The sequence below is a fragment of the Didymosphaeria variabile genome (genome assembly GCF_027946475.1).
Source record: "Didymosphaeria variabile strain IMI 356815 chromosome Unknown scaffold_3, whole genome shotgun sequence".
NCBI lineage: Eukaryota > Fungi > Ascomycota > Dothideomycetes > Pleosporales > Didymosphaeriaceae > Didymosphaeria > Didymosphaeria variabile.
In genome coordinates, this window is record NW_026611622.1 from 3,317,273 (window position 1) to 3,341,683 (window position 24,411).

Here is a 24,411-nt window from a genome sequence, read left to right on the forward strand (position 1 = left end):
GGCTGGAGTGAAGAGAAGAGGAAACAGGGATACATGTCCCGCCACAGCCAGGGGTCTGAATGCACTAAAGTATCGACGATCTCTGAGCGCTACCAAACTGAACGGAATGATTACAAGGAGAATGGCCTTTTCATGGACATGCCAGCCGAAGAGGAATGATGCATAACCGCAAAGTGCCACTGCACCAATGAACGTTTCCCACGTTGGTCGGAAAAGGAGCCTGATGAGAAAGGGCTATGTGTGGTAAGTAGCTGAATATGGTATACGAAGTGACCGACTTACTACTTGAAAGCCCACAGTGAGCAGAAAGCAGGTCAATGGCACGACCTCCGGGAGGACGGCGAAAGAGGTGTCTCCAACAAGCCCACGCGTGACGCTATTGATAGCCTCTCGGTCGACATCTAGACCAAGGTATGGCGCCACTGAGATTGTTAGTCACGATCAAATTCATATATGAGTCTCTTACAGTATATCAGCAGTCGGTCAGTGAAGGAGTACAACGCCCAAATGTTCGGTGCCCAGTAAGCGTGGCATAGTCCTCTGGAGAAAGGGAACAGGCGACGGAACACCTGCTCAAGCTGACCCCAGAGGGCAAAAGGCCCAAAGGCTGCAGCAATGACGGAGATGATGCCGAATCCTAATTTGATGCAGTTGAAGAACCGGATCCTGAGATATGGGAATGATGGGCGATCCGCCAAGCAATAGGCACGGAGGAGGAAGACAAAGTATGCAGGCGCAATGTACATGTAGATATGCTTGAAACACAGAAGCACCGTGAAAGTAAGGCCACTAAGCAATAGTGTGGATTGGTTGCGTGCAAGTACCAAGGAAAAGACTAGGATGCCGTACATGAATCCATTGTACTGGAAGTGGATGTGGTCGATGATTAGCAGTCCAGGAGAAAAGAGCACGGAGAGGGCCGCTGCGTGTGCAGTCGCCTCTGTTTTTGACCCTTTAACATAGCTGGAGAAGTCAGTGACTTGAAAGCGACAATATCTGGAAGGCGTACAGATGGAGCGCGTAGACCAAGACTAGCTCGGTAAGAATGACGGTCGCGCGCTGGAAGTAGACTGTCTGCCAGCTATCATAGTCCAACGCCTCGACGTTGAGCAGGGCAGGCTCGAGGTAGACAGCGGCCTGGGACATGAGCCATTCGAAGTAGGCAAAGAACGGCGGGTAGTCGAGAGTCCATTCTGAGGTTTTCTGCAGGGCACGTCAGCAGCAGGTTGAGTGGTGACGGATGACAATTACCTCGTAGTACCATTGCTCGATTGGTAGCGAATGGGTCAGTGCCAGCCAGTTGCGATGCACTTCAAAGTCGGTCGACTTGCTGCCGAAATCAGTCAGCAAAGGCCGGGAAAATGTCCACGACTCGGCGTACTAGGCGGGGAAGAGGAGAACCTTCAACGCAGTGGCCACGACGGCGCACTGCGCAATCGAAGGATACAGGTCTGACATGAGGATGACGGCCGGGCTGGCGGATCGGATGGCAACGAGATTATCGTAGCGGCGCAGTCAGGTGAGGTTGACGGCACGTGACGGGATTGGCGAGACTAGCGTGCGCCCTGATTGGCCCGACGTTGGCCGACGGTCTCACACGGTCTGCCCATGGTTCGGCCCGCACGCTCCCCAGTGTTCGGCTGCCGTTTGCCAGTGCGAACAGACAGCTGCCTCGGAGCAATCGCCACGTTGTCACTGATGATTGCATTTCGACGGGCGGCGTTTGCCCGATGGCGCGTGTGGACCGGGTGCATTGCGGCTCTGCCCCTGATGTCGACGGGGCTGGCACTAGATGCGAACTGGATCGTGGCAGTAGTCAGGTACGCGACGTCTGCTGCAGCCCTGCGCCATCTGCCCGCCTGCGTCGAGTGACACGGAGCGCCGTTGGCCTGCGCCAGACCAGCAACCGTGTGGCGCACCGGCGTCTGGGCCTGGGGCTCGCCGCTCGTGTGCAGCTGGTGGTTTGGATGATTTGGGATGCGCATGGGCACGCGCGTTTAAAATAAGCAGGCGCGCTACGCCCAATCGGGGGGGGGCCTCATTTGCGCCTGCCTCCTGTCTCTGGGCGGCTCCTGAGCTTTTCTCCAGGGCTCGTCCTCTTCCAGCTCCCAGCCTGCTGTTCTTCGTTCCCATCCGCTCATTACTTATCCTTCTCCACAGCATCGAGGTCGCGGACAAAGATCACCTCCCTGCGCCTTCATTATTATTGTGGTGTCGTTCTTTCAGCCTCTTCGCATCTTCCAAAACAAACCCCGAGGCCCGTCACCTCCGCACGCACAGCTCCCCCGTCCGTAATTTGGCCCTCTGACCACCGGCCGTTGCTGCTGCTCCCTTCACCTCCAGGGCATGTTGTAGTTGTATACGCCTGCTCAGCTTGTATTATTCAGCGGTATTGCACCCTCAGCGTCACCCAGGTCCACCGACAACCGACCGACCTGCTGGGCCCCTTTCATCTTCCATCTGGAGCCTTGTACCTTGTATTGAGTGCCGCATTAGCCATTGAGTTGCTCCGTGAGTCTGGTTCTTGCATGCCGTACCACATCCATCGCTGACCATGCCAGCTTGTTCTCCACAAGATTTAATACCCGTTGCCTTTGCATTCGCTGCAGCCGACCTGCACGGTTGCCCGTATATCTTCTGCCTTACATACTTCACAGTCCGGGACTCCTACAGCTCCGGACGCAGTAATACACCGTCGCCACGGCTGTCTTATCTCAAAACGCGCGGGACAACTTCGTCCTGCCCCCGCACCTTCACGGAATGCAGCACCTCGACGGCGCCCCGTCCGCCCCCAGCGGACCTCGCCTTCAGCAGAGCTTCCAGAAGCAGATGAATGGAAATACTGGCTTCTCGCACGGCGCGTTCCACACGAACCAACCCGGCGGCTATGCCGATAGGCACCCCGAGAGATCCAACATTCCTAGCATCAACACTGGCAGACTCGCTCCCGGCAACCACAACACCGAATTGCAGACACCTGGCACTGGCTTCGACATGAACTTCACCCCGCTTTTGCCCTCTCAGCTGCTTCTCGGAAGCCCTTTCCAGCCCGGCTCCCCGAATGCCTTCACCTCGCCTCAGTTTCAGAGCTTTGCCAACTTTGCCGGACAGAATCAGGTGCAGCAGCAGCAACAGAGCCAGCAGAATGCCATGGGCAGCCCGCAGATGCAGCAGGGCCCCCTTTCGCCCGGCCTGTACCAAGGCCTCGTCTCTCCGACGAGCGGCTTCTTCGCCGGACCCCAGTCGCCCACTGGAGGATTCCCTGGTTATGGACAGCAGGGCCTCGGCGGTCTTGGATCATCCCTTCCCATCGCTCCCGGATTAGTCTCCGGAACGAGCAGGACGGTCTACTTGGGCAACATCCCACCGGAGACGTCTGCTGAGGAGATTCTTGGCCACGTGAGAAGTGGCCAGATCGAGTCAGTTAGGCTCCTCCCGGACAAGAACTGTGCTTTTATCTCCTTCCTTGACAGCAGCTCGGCCACCCACTTCCACTCTGACGCAATCTTGAAAAAGTTGTCGATCCGTGGCCAGGACATTAAGATTGGGTGGGGCAAGCCGTCGCAGGTACCGACATCAGTTGCGCTTGCTGTGCAGCAGTCAGGCGCCTCTCGCAACGTGTACTTGGGCAACTTATCCGAAGATGTGACTGAGGAGGAGCTGCGCGAAGATCTCAGCAAGTTCGGACCTATTGACACTGTAAAAATTGTGCGTGAGAAGGCAATTGGTTTTGTTCACTTCTTGTCTATCGGCAATGCGATCAAGGCGGTCGCTCAGCTTCCACAAGAGCCCAAGTGGCAGGCTCCCAGGCGCGTCTACTACGGAAAGGATCGATGCGCATATGTCTCGAAGACGCAGCAGCAGAATGCGGCACAGTACCTTGGCATTGCCCCTGGATACGCTCACGTCCTGAACGGCGCCGATCGTGACATGATCTCGAACGCTCTTGCTCAACAGTCGGTTGCCGCTGCAGCGGTTGCGACTTCCGCTGGAGGCGTGAACAACCTTGGCAACCGAACGGTTTACCTGGGCAACATCCACCCTGAGACGACCATTGAGGAGATCTGCAATGTTGTCCGCGGTGGCTTGCTTCATCACATCCGATATATCCCCGATAAGCACATCTGCTTCGTGACATTCATCGACCCTACCTCTGCTGCATCATTCTACGCGCTGAGCAATCTTCAGGGTTTGATGATCCACAATCGCCGTCTCAAGATCGGATGGGGTAAGCACTCTGGTGCCCTTCCTCCTGCCATCGCTCTCGCTGTGAGTGGCGGTGCATCGCGCAACGTTTACATCGGAAACCTGGATGAATCGTGGACCGAAGAGCGGTTGAGGCAGGACTTCTCCGAATATGGCGAGATTGAGTTGGTTAACACCCTGCGCGAGAAGAGCTGTGCGTTCGTCAACTTCACCAACATTGCCAATGCCATCAAAGCCATCGAGGCTGTACGAGGTCGCGAGGAGTACAAGCGGTTCAAGGTCAACTTCGGTAAGGATCGTTGCGGTAACCCGCCGCGTCAGATGAACAACAACCAGGGTCAACCCCAGCACCCTGGCAGCGATGGCATTCAGTCGCCCTCACCCACCAGCGGTCTTCAACCCAACCGCAGCAACACCGGTCCTTCCGTGTCTCCGACTGGATCTGCCGCACCTGTCTCTGGTGGAAGCACTAACGGGCAGTTCCCCAACGTCCAGGCGCCTACCCCCTCTACCATCTTGAACACGGGTGTGAACAACCCTCTGATGTTGTATCTCCAAGCCCAGCAAAACCAGCAGCAGCAACAGGCCGAAGTGAGCATTCAGCAACAACAACAATCCCAGCAGCAACAGCAGCAGGGATACCCTTCGCCTCAGTCAGCTTTCTACAGCGCTGACCTGAACCCGTCGCCTCAACCACACACATCTCATGGTGGCCACCAGAGCACCTCCAGCTTCAGCCTCATCAATGGAACCTCAAGCCAGTCTGGCGCGACGACCGTCGGTGGCCTTTTGGCTCCATCAAACCTGAACGCTCGCGCTCAGCATTCGCGTGCAGTCAGCCTGCCGGTGTTCACCCAAGGACCCTTCAACCAACCTGTGCAATCATCGCAGGCCCCTCAACAAAATTCCTTCGGTAGCTTGAGCTCCGGTATCGGTGGTTTCGGCAGTGGAAATGGTGGCTATGGCCTCGCCATCCAGGGTGACGGTGGTCTTCCCGGATGGGCCGAGGAAGAGATTGGTGCGCAGTAAGAGGCCGGATGTAGCGGATCGGATTCCTTTCTCTCCCCTTCCACTGTGCGATACTTTCTCCGACCTTACTACCTTTAGTGTCGTGGTTGCCGAACACCCAACCCACCCTGTTGCTTACGCCACTTGTCTACCTTCATTTTTATATTCCCCTTTTGCATCATCTGGGTTTACTGTCATGTTTGGAAATGGTGTTCTGAGTTATTGTACTCTGTTGTAATTGAGATTATTGCGATCTGAAATTTTTACACTCACTTTACTCCCTAATACTCCTTGCTTCATTCCCTTCCGTTTGTTTTTGAGCAGAATGTTATGAAAGTCAGGCTGCGAGCTTGTCGACTGAATGAAGGTCGGTCGCTCGATGTAGTTCTAGATACCTTTTAAGGATGCGGATCAAGTAGGGAATGGATGCTCAATGTTGAATACCAAACGGCAAAAGAGAAAAGGGCAATGGCTGATGGGACGGGATAATAATATGATCTTGTTGTGCACACTGCGCTGCTTCTTCTTCGCGTACATTGGTTTTGCCTTTTTCCTTATCTGTACATTCCTCAAAACGAGACATGCAGCAGGGCGACTACTGTTTATGCGGTGAGACACAGATTCCCTGCTTGCGTAAAGCTCTTAGCTGCACAGCCGCTTGCTACTCCTTCCATGTGCTGCTATTCATTGCTACCAACCAGCACCCCAAACAATCGCGCACCCAATCATACCGTAATAGACCTAATGCCATCCTCGCTACTTCACTGCCTCTCCACCAACTAGCTGTACATCAGAAATCTCTACCCTGCAAGCAATGATGCAATCCACCGCCTCGAAGATGAACTCCACAGTAACGGGCTACATGATCATCCACCGCCCACCACCCGCACCGCCCTCACCTACGCCATCAGCCAAGTCCTTCCTTGCGCCCCCAATGACTCTTCCCTCAAACACTTTGCCAAACGGAAGGAAATGCATTCTACGGCCACACTTCACCACTGGTACCATTAGTACAACCCACCGATCTGATGTACATCCCGCACCAAGGTCCTTTCGACACATTCGAGGGCGCGAGAGAGTGGTTGGAGTCCCAGGTCGATGAGAGGAAGGATGTGTGCAAGGACTTGAGGATCGGGGTGTACGAGAAGGATATGTGGATACAGGGGGGTGGGATCTTGCGTAAAGTGGGGGAGGTGTGGAAGTGGTGGGACGTTGTGAAGATAGAGAGTAGTACTTATTCCGGTGAAGAAATGGAGCCGTTGATGGGAAGAGGAGAGGGACTTGATATTGTGGGAAAGTGAAGTGGGAAGTGAATGTTGACTGAGTGTCACAAGATACCGTATGCATCCGGGTTAATTTAAGGTAGCGTCAACAAAGGCTCTTTTAGGCTGCTCTGTTGCGCATCACGACAGGTCTGGTCGAAAATTGCGTGGCCGCCATCCACTTCTCTGCTTGCGTGTGGTTGGAAGTGACGAGAGGCGCTTTGATGCTCGGTGTTGCGATCGCGTCACAGTCGCCGTCGAAGGGTCTGGGAAGGTGCTACTCCCGTTATGTTGGGGAGGGAAGTCGCAGTGGGCAGCGAAGGTGAACATGGGACGAAGGAACGAAATGGTCCAAGGAAGCGAGAGACAACACGACCCTAATATCGATAGCTTGGACTTCTAGACTACCGATCCTTCAATGGAAGTAGTAGCACAGCATTTCCGTCACTGACACAGGAACATGAGAGGAAAGCCACACACCGGTCGACATAAAGAGATGACACTAGGGTGCGCGAACGACGATGAATTTCTTATCCTCCTGCTCGGCACAAGCTGAAGCCCACGCCAGTTCGCTAAATGTATGACACGGTCCACATACGCCAGCGCGATGCACAGCAACAAGTCTATGTACAGCAAAGGAGGAGCACGCGATGTGTCGACCAACCGGAATAGCTAGAAGACAAAGGGTCGGAAACCTCAAAGCTGTTTAAGTGGGGTCACACAGTGCCCTCAGGCTTGGAATCTGGTATTTGGGTGTTCCACTCGGCAAGCTTCAAGACTGCTTCCTCTGTGCCGTAAACACGCAGCGTGTTGCCGAAAGACTGCCAGAACTCCCCGTCCCAAGCGGGAATCATCTCCATAGGCTTGCGTTGTTTCTGTTCGATTGGTACCCAGCCGCTTGTATCCGGCTCGTATACCTCGTCTTGCCAGGAGTGTGTTGTATCGGAGTTGTCAACAACGACTCCGCCCTGGTCATCGTCCGAAGGTGACGATTGGTCATCGAGGCTGAGCTGTTCGAAGGCGTTGCGAGTCCGAAAGCGGCTTTGTGCTGGAGAGACATTGTCGGACTTGCCCTTGCGATTTTTACACTTTTTCGCTTTCTTCTTCACGACTAGTATCTCGGATTGCGAAGGTTGCTGACGATCTGTTGGTGGTTGGGGTACAGGAAACTTGCTAAGTACTGGGGACTTGACATGCCCGTTTGGCTGCTCTACTGCGGTCTTGAAGCTTGCTTCCGAAGTGTCATCTGGCTGTTGGCGGTCGGCGTTTAATTTGGCCGACAGGCGCAGGAGGATGGTTGCCGTCAATAGACTGTCGTAGCCTGCTTCATGGAACATGGCTGTCTCATGGTACTTTGAGTGCTTGGGGTGTGTCGCTGTAACGATAAGCATGATAGCCATGCAAGGCCATGGAGCTTACCAATGTCTGGGAGTGGTTGGTTGCCGAGCTTTTCAGCAATCTCTTGCAAGGTGGGAGACGCATTCAGATCTCCCTCGGCGTGTGTTGCAAGATATTTCGTATCGACAATTTTCGGAAATCTGTGCACATTAAGCGTTTGGTCTCAGTACACTGATTCTAGTATGCACATGGCAGATGAAAATGAGACGGAAGACTCTGGACAACCTTCTAGTCGGTACTTACATCCGATGGAGCGCCGAACGGAACCCGTTGAGCGTCTCTGGCAGCTCGCCTACAAACGAGCGATAGAAATAGACGAGGTCTGTGAACATGTTGTGCCCTACTAATACAGGCTGATGTTTCTGAAGACGATCGTGAGCTCGATCGAATCTTTCCTTGACATCCGTCTTATCCTCAGCGATGATCGGCGTGCTGGTGTATCTACCAAAGTGATACGGATCTGCCTTATGTAGGTCACCATCAGCTGCGAGAGCTTCGAATACCCACCGGAAGCCTGTCTGCTTGGCGATTTGCTCTTTTACACGGTTTTTGATATGGCGTTTGTTCTCTTCGTCCCGCTGCTCGTCATAGACTATGATCCGAATGCATTCCTGCCTCCCTATGGTGACGAGATTTGGAAATTCGGCTCGAACTAGCTGGTGGACCTGGAAAGGTTGATCAGTATCGTCCAATAGCGCCGAGGTTGCCAGATCAAGAATACAATCACCTACTAAGCGTTTTTCGAATCGCGATATGGCTGGAGTCAGAGACGGATTGAGGAGGCCAGTATGCGTCGTGATCTCTAGTCTGTCGTCATCCTTCAATTTCTTCCACGCGATGATGGCCTCCCTAACGCGCCTCACAAAGTCCAAAGATTGGACGTCTCCTTGCTTCAGCTGCATGTCCTCAACTTCGGACTTCCTGTGCAGACGTTCGTTCATCCTTTGCTGAGCATTACAAGCCTCTTCCCGCGAGAGATACTGTACTCCTCGAGCAAAAGAAGCTCCTAGGTCGAAACCATGGTCAAGTAGGAAGGTGGCGGCGCCGCTCTGGATATGAATCTCACGCTCAATGTCGAGCTTGTAGTGCTCATTGAGCAGCGGGCTGAGGGATATGTTGTATGGCCTTAAAACATATTTGTTCTCGAGATAGTCGAAGCGTGCACAAGTCAATCCAACTTGGAGGATGTGGTAGCGATCTGCAGCAATCCTAGTCTCCTGATACCGGTCCTCCAGCGTCTTCCTTCCCCGATGAGGCTTCCAGGGCTCCTTTCCGGGCAGGCGTGACGGGATACCGGTGAATTCCAAGTCGAGCGACACGAAATCAGCCTCTGAGATGCTGATTAGTAGGCCCAGTAGCTCGTGAGGGTACGAGTCAGCATCGACGTCCATGGCTGCCAAGACGGTACTGCGCTCGGAGGGGCACCGTACGCTTTGTTGCTTTCGATATGGGCAATGGAGAGGACTGCGGACGATTTGCGGATCTTTGGTTTCTGGCAGTGGAGTTGGTGGCGCTGTAGAGCAGCAAGTCTTGACGTGGGCAATTCGCTAACAAGTAAGTAGACCCAGAACGTTGCCTAGCGCAGGACCAGGAACGATTGAGTGAGAGACAAGAGAGAGGGTCCACGAGACACGCGCTTTCTAATTACAGCTGTAGCGATACGGGAGTCATTCTCGGAAGTCAGTGAGACCAGCAAGAGCGGAGCAAGACACTAAATTGCTCGTTACTCTCAAGCGGCGTTTGACAAGCGCAAACGGCTCCAAGTCAGAGTCTCGATTGCGCACGGTCAAACGACGATTGGGGCGCCATCGCGATAGATGCCGTGGTGTTTGCAGCGTGGAGGTGGCTGGCGAGCGAGGAAGCGCCAAGGCTGGGGCATCGCGACGTCCGAACCTCGGCTGCCGGCCCGTTGAGCTTTCACATTCCGCTGGCAGGCGGTCAACAACGCCTCAGGACACCTCAGACATGGCTCGTCTAGCCGTCGCTGCCTCGTCACAGTAGCTTCACCACCACCGACACTCCCGCCGCCGCCATGGCTGCCATGTACGAGGACCTGGGCAGCTCGCGTACGCTTGGGGCCTCGGTCTCGTCACTGTCATCTCGCCAGCACTCCCAGCACATTGCCAAAGCCTACCGCCAGGCCGCCCAGCTGTTCCTCACGCGTCGCCTGCCCGAGGCGCTGTCCACGATCGAACCCATCGTCACCCCTCCCACCCAAGACGACGCCAATGGCTCCCATGACGGCGACCTGTCCGGCTATGCGCCCATAGCAACCGCGTCGCGGGGCACGCGGGTCAAGGTGTGGAGCTTCTACCTCACCTTCCTCAATGCCGTTGTCGAGCTGGGTGCCGAGGAGGGAAAGCTGGCATTTGGCAGCACGAGATGGAAGCAATTGGTCTCCAAGTGCCGCGATGGCAGCGTATGGGATGATGTTGCGCGCGACGGTTATGCTGGCGTAGAGGGCGATGTCGACGCCGAGGTCGTCGTCAACTTGTGCGCTTCTCCCTTCGACCCTGACAGCTCGTCTAACAGATCACAGGGCAACTCTACTACTCACACATTCACCGTCCCAGCGGCTGAACCAACACAAGCTGGAGACCTATCTTTCGGCATCGGCTAACCCTACCTTTGACATCTCCTCACACATGTCCTCCTCTGCATACCTCCAGCGCCGGCCCAGCCAGCAGAACACTGGCACGAATACACCGCGGGACCTCAACACCCGGTTGAAGCTCCTCGAGCTGTACACTCTCCACGTGCTCCCGCGCAATGACGAGTGGGATTACGCCCGGGAATTTATATCCATGTCCGAAGTGCTCGACGACGAGCGCAAAGAAGCTTTCTTGCTTGCTCTTCACTCGCTCAAGGAAGAGAAGGAAGACGCAGAGAAGCGCGAAGAACGCTTACGTCAACAGCAACAAGAGCAGCTAGAGCAACGGAGAAGGGAAACTGAGGCTCGCCGATTGGAACAGTCTCGGGCAGAAGACGAGCGAAGAAAACGCGAAGAAGAAAACAGGCGGCAGCCCAGAGGCTCCGACGAAATGTACCGTAGCCCCAGCGCCCCTCGCCAAGCGCCTTCTACATCATCGCGAGCATCACGACCAGCCAAGAAAGCGGTCAGTCCACCGCCCGGCCTGTACCACCGCGCAACTGCCCTACTGTTGTCGATGCAAGCCATGATTACGAACACCGCGCACTCGATGACGGCCAACCCCATGGCTTTCTTCCGTACTCTACTCTTTCTTCTTGCTTTTGCTCTGGCGTTTGGGCGAAGGGACCTTCGGGAGCGCATCATGCGCATTTTGCGAAATGGGCTGGATAAGGTCCGCCGTACGGTGGGTATGGGCGTCAAGGTCTCGTATATTTGATGGTGCACTGCGATGAAGGTAACCCTTTCTTGTATCATATCTGGATAGCTTGAGTCATGGCTTAAGCAGCTGGCTTATTCTGCATAATATCGATTACTACAGTACTCTGCCTTCCATACCATCCTCGTTACAATCTTGGCGTATGGTCGTACTGCGCCCCATTGATCTCGTTATTATAGATACATGGGCGATCACAGGAATGATCGAAACAAGGCGAGGCTTCAGTGAGACGCCTGCAAGTTTGACTGCAGTGAGCTACGTTGTGCAAAGCTTCGCCTTGCAGCGGCCGTCCATACGCAGGCTGTTTGCTCATTGGCCGTCGCCACGCTATACGCGGAAGCATGCAAGAGGGAGAGGAGGATTCAGACGGGGTCGGGCCCCCGACCTCACCAGCGTCGCCAAGCTCACGTCAAGTTGTGTAGGAGGTTATGTGACATTACGAACCTTTGTACGATGGATTTGAGTGTTCAGGGACGGTCTCGATGTTTGCGTTCAAGACCGACGAGGAACAGGGGACTCTCCATGAGGGCGTAGACTAATCTGTGACCGAAGTTGCAGAAGATGTTGAACATCAGTGCGAACACAAAAATGAAGTTTTGGAGACAAGGAGGTCCTCCAACGGAAAATGTGAACACGCTAACAATCATGAAATTGTACAGAATACACATCTATCAGAACGCCATCCAACCCCGTTATGCATCCCAAGAGGCCACTCCATCACAAACTTCCATGCACTATGTTCATTTGTTGATCCTCTTCATCCGTGCCTCGTCCCTCCACCACTTGCACTCCTTCATCCTGATGCCCTTCCTCTCCTCTTCCATGACGACGCCGCCCCTGTCTGTATTTCCTACGGCTAATTGCGCACTCCCTTCGTGCCAGTAGCGATCCCACTGTGGCGCCTTTGCGATCTTGTATGTATTCGGATTCCCGCTGACAACAAAGCTGGCATAGTAACTATGATAAATATCCGCAACCTCAGGGAACTGCGTGTTGCGGTGTCCGTTGAAATACCCGTGATCCGACGCATGCGGAACGCCCATATGCGGCGCCGCGCCATTGGGAGTGTTAAAGCGCGCTTTATAAACGGGCGCCCCGGCGGCGGCGAGTCGATGCGCGGTTTCCTGCACGGGGCAGATGTACGAGTAGTCCCCATAGGCGGCGCTTATGCGTTCGAACTGCGTGCTCACGAATCTACCCACATGGTCTGCGTACGGCCCTTCACCGTTACTTGGGTCGGGGTAGAGCGCGTCGAGCTCAGCGAGGTCGGTTTTGGTGAGGCCAGGCAGAAGGTTCGCCATGAAGTTTACGAATTGTGTGTTGGATTGAAGATCTTTGGGCGCGAACATCTTGCCCTCGTCTGTGACGGAGGATATGAGGAGAGGGGCCTTGTAGAAGGTGCCGTCAATCCCGGATTGGGAGCCTGATTTCTCTAGGAGGGGACCTGGGTGGCTGGGCTGCCATGGCCAGGTGATGTTGTAGTTTGACGATGTGTATATCTTCCCAGACGCTAAGCGCAATTTGCGCATTGGGACATTGCGGAGACAATCGAGGGTTTCGGCGTTGGTGCTGTTGACCTTGTTGGGGCATTGAACGTAAGTCATGAACTCATTGTAATAGCGTTCGTTGAGTGCGTACGAAGGCCCGGGAAATCCTCGTGCAGTTGGTGCGCCGGAAGCAATAATAGCCTGGCTGAAGAGCTTCTTGCCTTTCGTGTCACCGTAGTCGTGGAAAAGATGAAGACCGACTGCATGCGCTCCTGCACTCTGCCCGCCTATCGTGACGCGTTCCGGATCGCCTCCGAAATCCGCCATGTATTTCTGTAGGAACACGAGTAGTTGCCTCTGGTCTCGCATCCCTAGGTTCAGCAAGCCCTCCTCTTCAAACAGCTTGCTCGGCAAGCTTCCTAAAGCGCCTAACCGGTACTGTGCTGTCACGACCATGAGCGGCTCTTTGCTTTTCGAAACGAAGGTTGCGCCATCTAATGCTTTGCCATCCCCAACCACAAATGAGCCTCCGTGGAAGAAGACAAACACCGGCAGCTTCCGGTCGAATGAAACACCTTGCGGCCGGAACACATTGAACGTCAAGCAAGCTTCTGAATGGTGCTGTGGATTCCAACCCCAGTTCTGCATACATGCCTTCCCGTACTGCGTGGCGTTCTTCGTCCCGTTGAACTCCTTTGGCCAATCTGGCGCCGCAAACCGTGACTTGCCAACAGGTTGTGTCGAGTACTCGATGCCCAACCATGCATTGATGGGATCGTCGAAGACGATGTTTTTCCTATTCTTGACGACTTTCGTTCCTTGGAAATTGCCATAGCCGGGTAGCTTGACGACGAGCGGTCCATCCGGAAGCTGCAACGTAGGGTCGGCTTTCCGCTTGGTAGGCGCCAGGTAAGTCCCGAGCAGAGCCAGCGCACCCACGATCAAGATGGCTATAAGTATCCGCCGTCGGTTTCTGATCCAGATACTTCGTCTTCTGTAAGTGAAGTTCTTCATTCGCGGCATGCCCGGCTCGTCCATGGGCAGCAACGGTGCAGAAGACGACGTCGAAGGCCCAAAGTCTAGCGTAGGCGTGTCTCGACCATTGTTCTCCTCCCCAAGCAAAGGCGTGGCCGCCCTAGGCGCCATATCGTCAGGCTGAGGTGTGTTCAGACCGGATTTTCGTCTGTACAAAGAGGAAGATCGAGGCGAAGGCATGGCACGATTACCTGTGGAAACGGGAGTGGGCGTCGGTAGGTTTCAGCTAAGCCGCAGGGCCGTCACTGCCAGTCAGCGCTTAGCTCCCCTTGGCAAAGGCTTAGCAAAAGCTTGAATTGTGATCTCCGTTCGCCTGGACGGGTCTGTTGAGGGCCCGTGCCGCACGCAGCGCAATCGACTCTGGGCCAATCGGGCGCTGGGCGAATATTGGCTGCCTGCAGCAGGCCGTGGCCGGCGTAGAGTAAGGGGCGCAGCGGGCGACAAGTGGGAGACGTCAGGATGAGAGCATCCAGCATCCAGAGCGCCGACGGCAGTGCGACTGTCAGAGTTACCTTTGCGAGGTGCGAAGTGGGCTGCCAAGCTCGCCAATCGATCCTCCCATCTCCACAGCACGCGTTATCGACTGGGGTGATCCACCGGAGGTGAATGTCACCCGTCTGTCTCGCTCGAGGGGAACGGAACGGTATGCGAACGACGATTCATTAACACGCACGACCCCCTGTTACTGTCCACTCCCAAGAGGTTGTGGAGCCTCGTCGACCATGCACGTTCCCACCCCCTCACTTCTCTCCTTCCCATCCTCCAGCTGGACTTGACTTGATTCCTTCCCAACTTCTGGATGCGGCTCACTACTTCCGGCCCGAGTTTATCTCCTCGTCAACCGCATCCGCCATGTCTAGACGCGCAGGTACGAAGTCAGCTAAGTCATGAGAGTGGACATGGTACGAAGTGTTTATGTCTAAGACAGATCGACTTCGTACCCGGGCATTGCGTACCAGCCAGCTGGTCAAATTTCCAATTGAACACAGGGTCATCTCGGTTACCCAGGATAGCGCCCGGCCGGTAAATCCACGCGCTTGTGATCCCAATGTCCTTACACGGGTGATGGTCGTGAAACTGGCTCTGTGCCGTCTGTAGCACCTCATGCTTCTCTACGCCAAACTTCTCCTTCACCGTCTTCAACATGTACTCGAAGTTTTTGGGATCTGGCTTATAGCTGCCGATGTCTTCAGCCGTAAGCACCAAGTCCCACTCAAAGCCATCGAGAGAATTCGCGTTGTTCACCTGGAATGACTCATTATCCACGTTGGACAGCACGACCATCTTGTACGTTTTCTTCAATCGTCGCAAAGCTGGAACACTGTCTTCGAACCCGGGCCAGGTGCCTACGCTCGCGCCAAACGATTTGCTCTCTTCGGCCGTAGGCTCAGGTAGACCGAGCTCCTTGCAGATCTGAGGGTGGCATGTGGCGAGCAAATCCGAGTACTTCTTGCGGGGGTTTTTGATCTGTTCATCCTTGAACAATGGCTGAGAGATCTTGAGGATGTGCTTGGGGTCCATCTCCGTTTTGCCGGCTTTCTCGAGTACGGGCTGTAGATTCTGCAGGACGCCTCGTTCGTAGTCGATGAGGGTGCCGTAGACGTCAAAGGACAGGAGTTTGAAATCGGCGAGCTTGGACATGGTGCTTGTTGGCTACAGTGGCTTTAATAGCAAATGGGGCCAGAGGTGGTGTATTGAATAGTGTGCGAGGAAGTCTGTGCTGGTACTGTTGCTTGACGCTGGCTCGATGCGTATTTACGGGGTGTGAAGGATGTTGCTGATAAGAAGAACTGGTTTGTATCGTGTTTCGCGACGATACCGTTTTTCTGGATACAGACGATCAGAATAACTCAGCCTTTTATTCCTCTAGGATCAGCAGCCGTCTACACGCTGCGGGGTCCGGTTACTGCGTTGTTTTCCACATGTAGTAATAGCCCCACTCTAACCAAGGATTACCAGATGACGTAGCGTATACACGCGCCCTATTGTCAGCACCACATCTGCTTTCTGCCCTCATTAAATGAGATACATTTGTTTTTCGCAATGATTAGTAGCATGATGTTTCGTGACGCTGTAAACGCCTACGCAGCATCCGCTACGGGTTTCCCGGTGGGAAACAGTATGTACGCGTCTGTGCTAGGGCGCAGTCACGCCCTGTTGTACATGTCACTACAATCAACGGTAGTAGAATATGTTCCTCTTGAAGCAGATACAATAAGGCGCGTATAGGCATGTCGAATGCGCCATCAATCATTACGAAGCTAGTCCCGAACCACAGACATCTACATAGTATAGGCCAAGTTCCCAATCTTGCTCTCAAGTATCTCCTTCGTCAGCTTCCACAGGTTCGCCGACAAGTTCTCATCTTTCGCCTGCCTTGATGGGTCCGTCGGCTTGCGGTCAGGTACGATATATGCTCCCCTGAATCTGCTCTGTCACGATATCGGGACTCGCCGTAGCGAACAGCGCCGGGCGGCATCCCTTGTCCACAGGGTCGCCGAGCAACGGACGCACAGCTCTAACGCCAATCTTGCCTATGGTGCCGTAGGCTTCCTCAGCCTGGAATTGCTGGTCGGTCTTGATACCACCGGGATGGGTAGAGTTGATCCAGGGTAGACCTTCAGTGTCGGTGACTGTGCCAAATCGGCCCGCTTTAATGCGCTTCAGTAGTTGATGGGAGAAGAGGATCTGTGCGAGCTTGGTGCGGTTGTAAAGGAATGTTGCACCGATATCCGTGTTGATTTCTTCGACCGACTCGAACTTGGTAGAAGATGGTGCCGCGCGGTGTAGGTCTGACGACTGAGATACAATGCGGGAGTCTTTCGTCTTCTGCAGCACCGGCAATAAGGTCAATATGATGTGCGCCTGCGCAAAGACGTTGACCTGCATGTGTGTGTCTAACTTGTCCTCAGATTCGTTGTATGGACCAACACCCAACCCCGCGTTGCAGACTAGACCATCCAGCCTGGTAAGCTCCTTGGCTAGGTTGCGTGCTGTCTCGTCGGTTTGTTTGAGGGGACTCGAGATTGCATTTCCGCCACTCGACCTTGTTAGCATCTCCCCACTTCTTTGCAAGCTCTTCTTGCGCTTCCTCGGCGTGCACCTCCTTATTGGAGAGGAGGTAGATCTTCTCGGGATTGTGTTGGAGGAGGTGCGCGACAATGCCAAAGCCGATGCCCGCGGACCCGCCTGTCACTACATAGATCTGAAAGATATGTCAGAATCACCTATTCGATGTGAAGAGCAGTCGGCCTACCTTGCCGCTCAGGTCTGGGATGTCTGTGTTCGGGTCGAATTTGTTGTCAGTTAATGAGACCATTCTGGTGGATCTTATGGAAGAGTTGCTGGTTGAATGACAAAGATGAATATCTGTGGTCGAGTAAAGCTACTGTCAGCGCTGTATACACCCCGCGTCCCTAGACAAGCCAGCGGGCATATGATGTGCTCTTGTCATGTCGTCATAGTGATTTGAGGGCGGTGACTCCGGTTATGCAGCGGTTGCCACATACAAGCGAGCAATGGATCAGAAAATAAGATCGACCAAATTACGACGGTTCGTACATTGGGTCCAAGTTCACAATAACACGGCGAAGTCTGTTGGTGAGATGTTGGGATCGAGCTCAGGCCAAGCGTTCTTCGGCGGAGGGATCTGCCGAGCCGAAAACGGGTGTCCGATGCTTTTCCAAGACTTAGCGTCAGCTCACTGTAACGCCGTTGATATATCGAAGTTCATTATGCGCTCAGTCTGGTCTGCTTGCCGCGGCCGAACTACAGCATCTCTTCGGTAGGTGGGAGAGGCTCGCTCACTGGCCCCCAATTCCTCCTTGACCATCGGTCCCAATCACTGCAAATCGTGCATCCACAACACACTTATAAGGTTCTATCACCGAAATTTGCTACTTTGAGCCCGTGTGAAGCATACATCGTACCCGTCGAACTGGGTCTCTGACACATATGAGGAAAGCCCGCCAACCCCAGACCTGTCACTACCGCATCCTTCCTTTCTATGGAATTGATCGGCAGTATTATAGAGAGCACGAGAACGCATCTTGGGGGGCCAGAACACTTCCACACGGGTGGCGATTACACCCCGGTTGTCTAATATACGTCGACCTATCAAACCAACTTCAATGGGAAAGTATTGGACCAACACGCATGCAAGGCTGTGCAAGGCTGCCTTAATTTTGGGCGCCTTTTTCTAATCATCAGCTGCTTCTCCCCTCTAAAATAAATTCACAGACATTGAATCCAAGGTCCGCAACGAGGTTGCCCCACTGCAGTCTACAGGTGTTATTCCGCTCCTGCAATGATGGATATAACGAACCCTAACATTACACCTTCACAAGTTCCTCCCTCTGGCTTCACGTCGAATTTTGAGAACCCGCCTAATTATACTCTATTGGCTAAAGCAGTGTTGGGTTTGTGCCTGACATTGAGTTCTCTGTTGATATTGATGCGAACATGGTCACGATTCTTGATTCAAAGAGCACACGGCTGGGACGACTGTCAGTTCGGTCCACTCTACCTCCCTCTTCTGAGCTAATGAGACTCCAGACTCTATGATCGTAGCCTGGGCTAGCAATGTCGCCTGGATCGGTCTCTGCTTCGATGCAACTCGCTACGGTGTTGGTGTTAATCACCTATGGGATATCTCACTCACTCATCTGTTCATTTTCTTGAAGGTGACCTTGCATCTACCTGTAGGACCAGTCTTCCGAGTCTCTGACCTCTGCGCACATAGATAGCCAACGAGCTCGAAATCATCTACAACATCTCGATCTTCTTCACGAAGTTTTCGATCCTTCTGCAGCTTATACGTCTCCTCTGTCCCCACCGCAGCGGCTGGACCTACTATCTGCTATGGCTGCTTATCTTTTCGGACGGGCTCTTCTACTTCGCTATCAACATCGTGACGATCTGGTCGTGCAATCCGAGGCATAAGATATGGCACCCACTCGAAGAAGGCTCTTGTGTCAACCTAGCTGCGATGCTCATCATTGGAGCAGTTGTAAACTTTATTTCGGATGTGAGCATCTTGGTGCTGCCAATATGGAAGGTCTGGCAGCTGCAGCTCAGCACGGCGAAGAAAATCGGTGTGACGAGCATATTCGCGACTGGGCTATTGTAAGTCATTAATACGTCTATTCCAAACTCGCACACTAACGTCGATTGCGTAGCGCATGCGTAGCCAGCATTATGCGGCTGGTAGCTACTACACGCTTCATCGCTAACCAGAACGATGTCACGCTGCTTGTCCCGGCCGCTCTGTGGGCGTGAGTGCTCGGTCCATGTTCAATATTACATGACACTGACTACATCACAGTGAAGGGGAGATCACTGGTGGTATAATCTGTGGTTGCCTGCCATCAGTCCCCGCCATTTTCCGTTCCTTTGTACCTAGAGTAAAGAGCTATCTAGGCAGTCGACCTACGAAGAAGACTTTCTTGACATCCGAGAGTAAAAATGCTGTAGATGAGAATGAGTACCGGTACAATCCCTATGTTGAACTTGAGGAGAGATCGACGAATCAGTCTGTGAACGGATTGGGTAACGGTGGCAGACACAATCTATGTCTGGCATCTAATGCCAACCCGGCGCATGATGGGGTTTAGATATTGGAGCTGAGAGCTGCGAGCTGAATGCTAAGGATTGTTCATATGCACAGTCATGACAAAGCACGGTGCAGTGTCAAAAACAATGAGGCTCGGGCCAATGCAAGGAGATCAAGTCCTCACACATTGAGAGAGACAATACCGTGCGCACACTGTCGATCCAGGCGGGAGACTCAGAAAAGACTTACTACGGGTAGAAAAGACCTCATGTAACTACATGTGTAGAACCTGCCGATGCAGACACAAGAATAGAAATGATCTCAACACCATCCGTAGCACAATGATCGCCAAGTTTCGATTACTACAGCGTACTCGCTAGACAGCAAAACAAATCAGCACCCCCCCAATATCGCTTCATCGTCCGAATTCTGCTCGGCTTGCATACTGACGCCCGTGATTGAGCCTTTATCGGTACTCACCTTTCATCTCGTGATTGAGCGACTAGGACTCAGACCTTTAAAGATCCGAACCAACGCCGATGTCACTCGTCATGCCTGGATGACTGCATGGATGATAGTTGTCGAGTTTAAAATAGTTGGGAACGTTTTCAGTTTGAGACTGAACTGTTATGTTGGGTGGCGTTGGGTGTAACCAGGGATAGTACCTTGTCACGGCACGAGTCTAGTCCTACAGCCAAGAATGTAGTTTCCACGTCAAGCAGACTGCTACTTTGTCCATTATAAAGACCATTGTTTGATCTCGTTAAGATCTCTGTTCGAGGAATTGTGCCCATGGTATCTGAACACCTTAGATCTGCATACCATAGTCGTTCATCCTCATATTCCCACGTTTTAGGATTGTACAAGCGCTTAGTAGTAGGGTGTAGCTTCAGCCCTTGAGTTTGGGGGCTACAGGATGGTGGTCCATACAAAGAGCGCGGAAGGGAGGGATCATCCGGGGGCCGGAGAAAAGAGCTGGGGGCGCACTGTCGAGCTAAGAGAGCTAAGAAAGGAATACGACAGAAGGCCTGATTCTCGGTGCCCTATCACTGCGTGTCTGGTCTAAGCGTGTAGAGTGTTATACCACCTCTTTGAAAAATGCAATGCTTCCCGCCTTAAAGAATTGGGCGTTCTTGAGGTTTCAGAGTGAACTTCAATGACGGTTGACAGAACGCCTGGTATGCCATACACTCTAGAGAAGGAGGCGAAAGTAACTGCTAGCAGCCCATAGGCGTATCACAAGGCTGTGTTGGTTCGTTTCGATGAACATATAAATGTCGAGTGATCTTCGCTTTCTCAAAGCCTTTGTTGCAGAGTATACTTTCACGACTACTTGAGCATACTAACATCTTCGACTCTTTTCTAGTTTCGATCCGTTTATTCGAAGACCAGCCTCTTGACCTGCGCATCATGCAGTTCCTCAACCATTTCCTCATTCTTAGCATCGCTGCCTCTGTCCGAGCTTCTCCAGTCTCCACGGATTCCGAAGCCAGCAATGCCATGCTGTCTCGTCGATGGGAGCAACCCGATGTTCCGGCAGATTGGATCAACAAATCAAGCGAGATGACTGGCGAGCAGCTTGTGGCTGAGTACGCTCCTTCTGGAGCCAGAGCTCTCCTCAGTCGTGTACGTAACCCACACTCCTGAGCCTGGAGGAAATCGACGTGTATTGACCAAATCTAGGCCAGCGGCTGCTCTCAAGGAGAGTGTCCTGACCGAGACCCGCCATTCCGTAGCGATGCGCCTTGGGATCTCGAATTCCAATTCACTGTTATCCCGGACCCAAGTCCTGTTCCGTTTCCAATCTTCACGCAAGAATACCATCTCCGTATAAACGACTGCGATAAGTGTCAGCGCATCAAAACGGGGTCATACAACAACGAGAACGGGTGCTACAATTTCAATTCGTGTGGACGTGACCAGACCATCTGCATCGATGATAAGAATCATCGCGCCCATCGTATTTGGAAGGACAATGGGCATAAGGATTGCTTTAACCTTATCGTCGACCCTAAGGGCTCGTGTGGTTTTGTCAAAGGTAAACTGGAGCACTAGGGTATAAAGTTGAGGGACTTGCTGACGAACCTTCCTTAGACACGGTGATCTGGTCTCCCACTGATCTGGTACCTTGTAACTGGTGATCGTGCATGAGCTATTATCCTCGCCGGTATCTTATTCATCTTCGCGGCCAACTGGTATTGATGTACTGTAACTGTTTTTCGACTTTCTTGGGGGGAGATTTTAGTGCAAGGGAAGCTTGTGATGGATCATTCGCTCATAGTAAGATAAATCGGACGTTTTTGACACGGATGAAAGTGGTGACGTGATGGCTTGTACATGTGTTTCTTTTCTTTATCGCAACACATCGTTTGTATTTTGGTTCTGAATGTAATATCTTGTTTATCCGCGCAGTGATCTTTCGAGCTTGCAGGCGACGATGTAGTGAGTCGGAGCCAAAGTACGAACACAAGAGCATCGAGCGATGGGCTCGTCCATTTGAACGGATCAGCTTAGTCTTAAGACACATGCATGCGAATTGAAAAGGTGATCGAGGCCAGGATGTACACTAGCCGTTGCGCCTCCATGTGTGGAGCGCTGCCCAGGCAGGTACCTAGTCTTCACCAAGGGAGGCCCCTAGAACCTACTGTAAGATCTTGGTTAGTACAAGATGTCCAAGAACTGTTACCGGGTTTCTTGGCTGGGATGGACACTATGAAGCCAGACCCGTTGATACTGTGGGGCTGACTTTCCCCGCATTGCGCTTACTTTCGCAAGGCGCCGAGCAGCCAAACACAAAGTCCGGAGCGTTCTCGAAATGCATCAATGTCGCCCACGTAGTCATCAGATCCTGAGCACCAAAGTGAAAACTCTACGCGCGAGGCGCTTTAGGCAGGTGGCAGGCCAAGCGCTGGGCCAGCACGGAAATCGATCAAATGCTACCTCGCCTAGGCCCGTGCAACGCTGTGACAACCAATCCGCAGCGGCGCATATTGCGTGCTCGAAGGCACCATGGCGAGAGATACTGTCAAGCTTCGCACGTCAGCCATGAAGCTTCCTGGCTTCTTCACTGCCTTCGTCCTTCCCTCGATAACATCGAGTCGACATGGCAGACACCAAAAAGGGACCGTACTATGAAGGTGCGCATCCAGCGGCACCAGAATATGACGACTACCACCACGACCACGAACATGTCGTGGCTGCGGACAAGCTGCGTCGCGCGCTTTCGCCTCGACAAGTCCAAATGATTGCGATAGGAGGCACGATTGGCACAGGATTGTTTTTGGGAACAGGAAAATCTCTTGCGACTGGTGGGCCCGCCTCGTTGGTCTTGTGCTATGGGATTGTCGGAGCCATCGTCTTTGTAACGATGATGTCTCTGGGAGAGATGGCTGCCTTTGTTCCCGTTGCTGGCTCTTTCTGCACCTTCGCTGGTCGCTACGTGGATGACGCTTTCGGTTTCGCCCTCACTTGGAATTACTGGTTCAACGATGTCGTGTCAACAGCCGCAGACCTTGTCGCATTACAACTCTTGATGAATTACTGGACCGAAACATTCCCCTGGTACGCGTTGGGACTCATCGTTTGGGTTATCATTGTGGCGGCCAACATCATCAACGTGCGAGCCTACGGCGAAGTGGAGTACTGGCTTTGCTTGCTCAAAGTCGTGACCATCATCATCTTCATCATTCTCAGCATCGCAGTCAATGCCGGCGGTAACACGGCGCATGAATACATCGGCGCAAGAAACTGGAACATCGGCGACGCGCCGTTTGTCGGCGGCATTGGAGGCTTCGCATCTGTCTTTGTGACGGCGTCCTTTGCCTACGGAGGCACCGAATCCATTGCCATCACCGCAGGTGAAACTCGCGATCCTGCACGACAAATACCACGCGTGGTGAAGAATGTCTTCTGGCGCATCCTGCTCTTCTATATTCTTGCAACCATCATGATCGGTTTCAACGTAGCATACACAACCCCAGGTCTCAAGACGAAGAGTACGGCTACGTCTCCTTTCACCATTGCTTTTCAGATGGCTGGCTCCAAGGTCGCAGGATCGTTCATCAATGCCGTCATCCTGACCAGCGTCATCTCGGCTGGTAACCATGCTCTATTTGCCGGAAGCAGGCTCCTCTACACTTTGGGCGTCAATGGCCATGCACCCGGAGTATTCACGAAGCTGACCCGCTTCCAAGTTCCTTGGGTCGCTGTGCTCTTCACGAGTATTCTATCCGGCCTTCTGTTCGGAGCGAGCTTCATTGGGGCTGGGCAGCTCTGGACATGGCTGCAGAACATTGTCGGCGTGTCCAATCAGCTGTCATGGATCAGCATCGGTATCGCCTCTCTCCGTTTCCGCGCAGGTCTCAAGGCTCAGAACAAGGAACACTTGTTGCCTTTCAAGAACTGGACATACCCCTGGGGGCCGATCATGGCCGTAGTGCTGAACAGCTTCCTTGTGCTCGTACAAGGATGGAGCTGCTTCAGCCCGACATTCGCACCGGTAGACTTTGTCAGCTATTACATCGAGCTGCCCGTCTTTGCGCTCATGCTCATTGGATGGAAAGTGGCCAAGCGAACCAAATTCCAGAAGGCGCACGAGATGGACCTCGTGACAGATGTGTATACGAAGGATGACATGGAGCCGGAGGACCTCGAAAAGAGGGGAGTGAAGGGCTGGGGAAAGAGAATCGGCACCTGGTTCTGCTTCTAGGCCCGTCGAATGGGGTTGATCGAGAAGCGTTAGCGAAGGATGGAACGAGTTCCTGCTCCACGGAACATCTGGAGCGTCGACTGTGTATACATCAGATGATGTGATTTGCGAAAGCCAGGCTTAGCGTGTTCGAAGGCGCTCCCGACGACATGTCAATACTCGACAATGCACCGCAATATCTACGAGCTTGTTGAGACGCATGCCCACTGCGTCGTCGAATAGCGGATGCCACCTCTTGAAGTGCCTGTGCCCAGATTGTCTGTGATCAATCTCCACAAGCTGTCCGACGTAGCACGGCGTCTGCCACTCCACGAAGTCTTGCGAATTTCCACAAATGCACGCCGCCGCCCAGACAGACTTCGCGACTGATGTGATGGAACGGTCCAAC

The 24,411-nt window shown here is 53.3% G+C and overlaps 9 protein-coding genes across 9 annotated transcripts; 5 read left to right on the plus strand and 4 right to left on the minus strand.

Moving 5' to 3' along the window:
• Window positions 1–2,760: 2,760 nt before the first annotated feature.
• Window positions 2,761–5,235, plus strand: N0V89_004414 (uncharacterized protein; the record flags this gene model as incomplete). Its single annotated transcript, XM_056213199.1, has 1 exon — window positions 2,761–5,235. The coding sequence occupies one exon, from the start codon at window positions 2,761–2,763 to the stop codon at window positions 5,233–5,235; it is 2,475 nt and encodes an 824-aa protein (XP_056073507.1).
• Window positions 5,236–7,192: 1,957 nt separating this feature from the next.
• N0V89_004415 (uncharacterized protein) lies at window positions 7,193–9,265 on the minus strand (the record flags this gene model as incomplete). Its single annotated transcript, XM_056213200.1, has 3 exons — window positions 7,193–7,851; window positions 7,896–8,014; window positions 8,118–9,265. The coding sequence occupies 3 exons, from the start codon at window positions 9,263–9,265 to the stop codon at window positions 7,193–7,195; spliced, it is 1,926 nt and encodes a 641-aa protein (XP_056073508.1).
• Window positions 9,266–9,906: 641 nt separating this feature from the next.
• On the plus strand, window positions 9,907–11,242 carry N0V89_004416 (uncharacterized protein; the record flags this gene model as incomplete). The annotated part of the gene is made up of 2 exons (XM_056213201.1): window positions 9,907–10,367; window positions 10,414–11,242. The coding sequence occupies 2 exons, from the start codon at window positions 9,907–9,909 to the stop codon at window positions 11,240–11,242; spliced, it is 1,290 nt and encodes a 429-aa protein (XP_056073509.1).
• A 740-nt stretch (window positions 11,243–11,982) lies between these two features.
• Window positions 11,983–14,427, minus strand: N0V89_004417 (uncharacterized protein; the record flags this gene model as incomplete). The annotated part of the gene is made up of 2 exons (XM_056213202.1): window positions 11,983–13,955; window positions 14,421–14,427. 2 exons carry the CDS (start codon window positions 14,425–14,427, stop codon window positions 11,983–11,985), a joined length of 1,980 nt encoding a protein of 659 aa, XP_056073510.1.
• A 146-nt stretch (window positions 14,428–14,573) lies between these two features.
• N0V89_004418 (uncharacterized protein) lies at window positions 14,574–15,405 on the minus strand (the record flags this gene model as incomplete). The annotated part of the gene is made up of 2 exons (XM_056213203.1): window positions 14,574–14,620; window positions 14,721–15,405. The coding sequence occupies 2 exons, from the start codon at window positions 15,403–15,405 to the stop codon at window positions 14,574–14,576; spliced, it is 732 nt and encodes a 243-aa protein (XP_056073511.1).
• Window positions 15,406–16,164: 759 nt separating this feature from the next.
• Window positions 16,165–17,083, minus strand: N0V89_004419 (uncharacterized protein; the record flags this gene model as incomplete). The annotated part of the gene is made up of 3 exons (XM_056213204.1): window positions 16,165–16,761; window positions 16,811–16,969; window positions 17,021–17,083. 3 exons carry the CDS (start codon window positions 17,081–17,083, stop codon window positions 16,165–16,167), a joined length of 819 nt encoding a protein of 272 aa, XP_056073512.1.
• A 1,668-nt stretch (window positions 17,084–18,751) lies between these two features.
• N0V89_004420 (uncharacterized protein) lies at window positions 18,752–19,376 on the plus strand (the record flags this gene model as incomplete). Its single annotated transcript, XM_056213205.1, has 3 exons — window positions 18,752–18,888; window positions 18,942–19,037; window positions 19,088–19,376. The coding sequence occupies 3 exons, from the start codon at window positions 18,752–18,754 to the stop codon at window positions 19,374–19,376; spliced, it is 522 nt and encodes a 173-aa protein (XP_056073513.1).
• A 1,349-nt stretch (window positions 19,377–20,725) lies between these two features.
• On the plus strand, window positions 20,726–21,370 carry N0V89_004421 (uncharacterized protein; the record flags this gene model as incomplete). The annotated part of the gene is made up of 2 exons (XM_056213206.1): window positions 20,726–20,941; window positions 20,999–21,370. The coding sequence occupies 2 exons, from the start codon at window positions 20,726–20,728 to the stop codon at window positions 21,368–21,370; spliced, it is 588 nt and encodes a 195-aa protein (XP_056073514.1).
• A 1,048-nt stretch (window positions 21,371–22,418) lies between these two features.
• On the plus strand, window positions 22,419–24,023 carry ALP1 (Basic amino-acid permease; the record flags this gene model as incomplete). The annotated part of the gene is made up of 1 exon (XM_056213207.1): window positions 22,419–24,023. The coding sequence occupies one exon, from the start codon at window positions 22,419–22,421 to the stop codon at window positions 24,021–24,023; it is 1,605 nt and encodes a 534-aa protein (XP_056073515.1).
• Window positions 24,024–24,411: the final 388 nt, after the last annotated feature.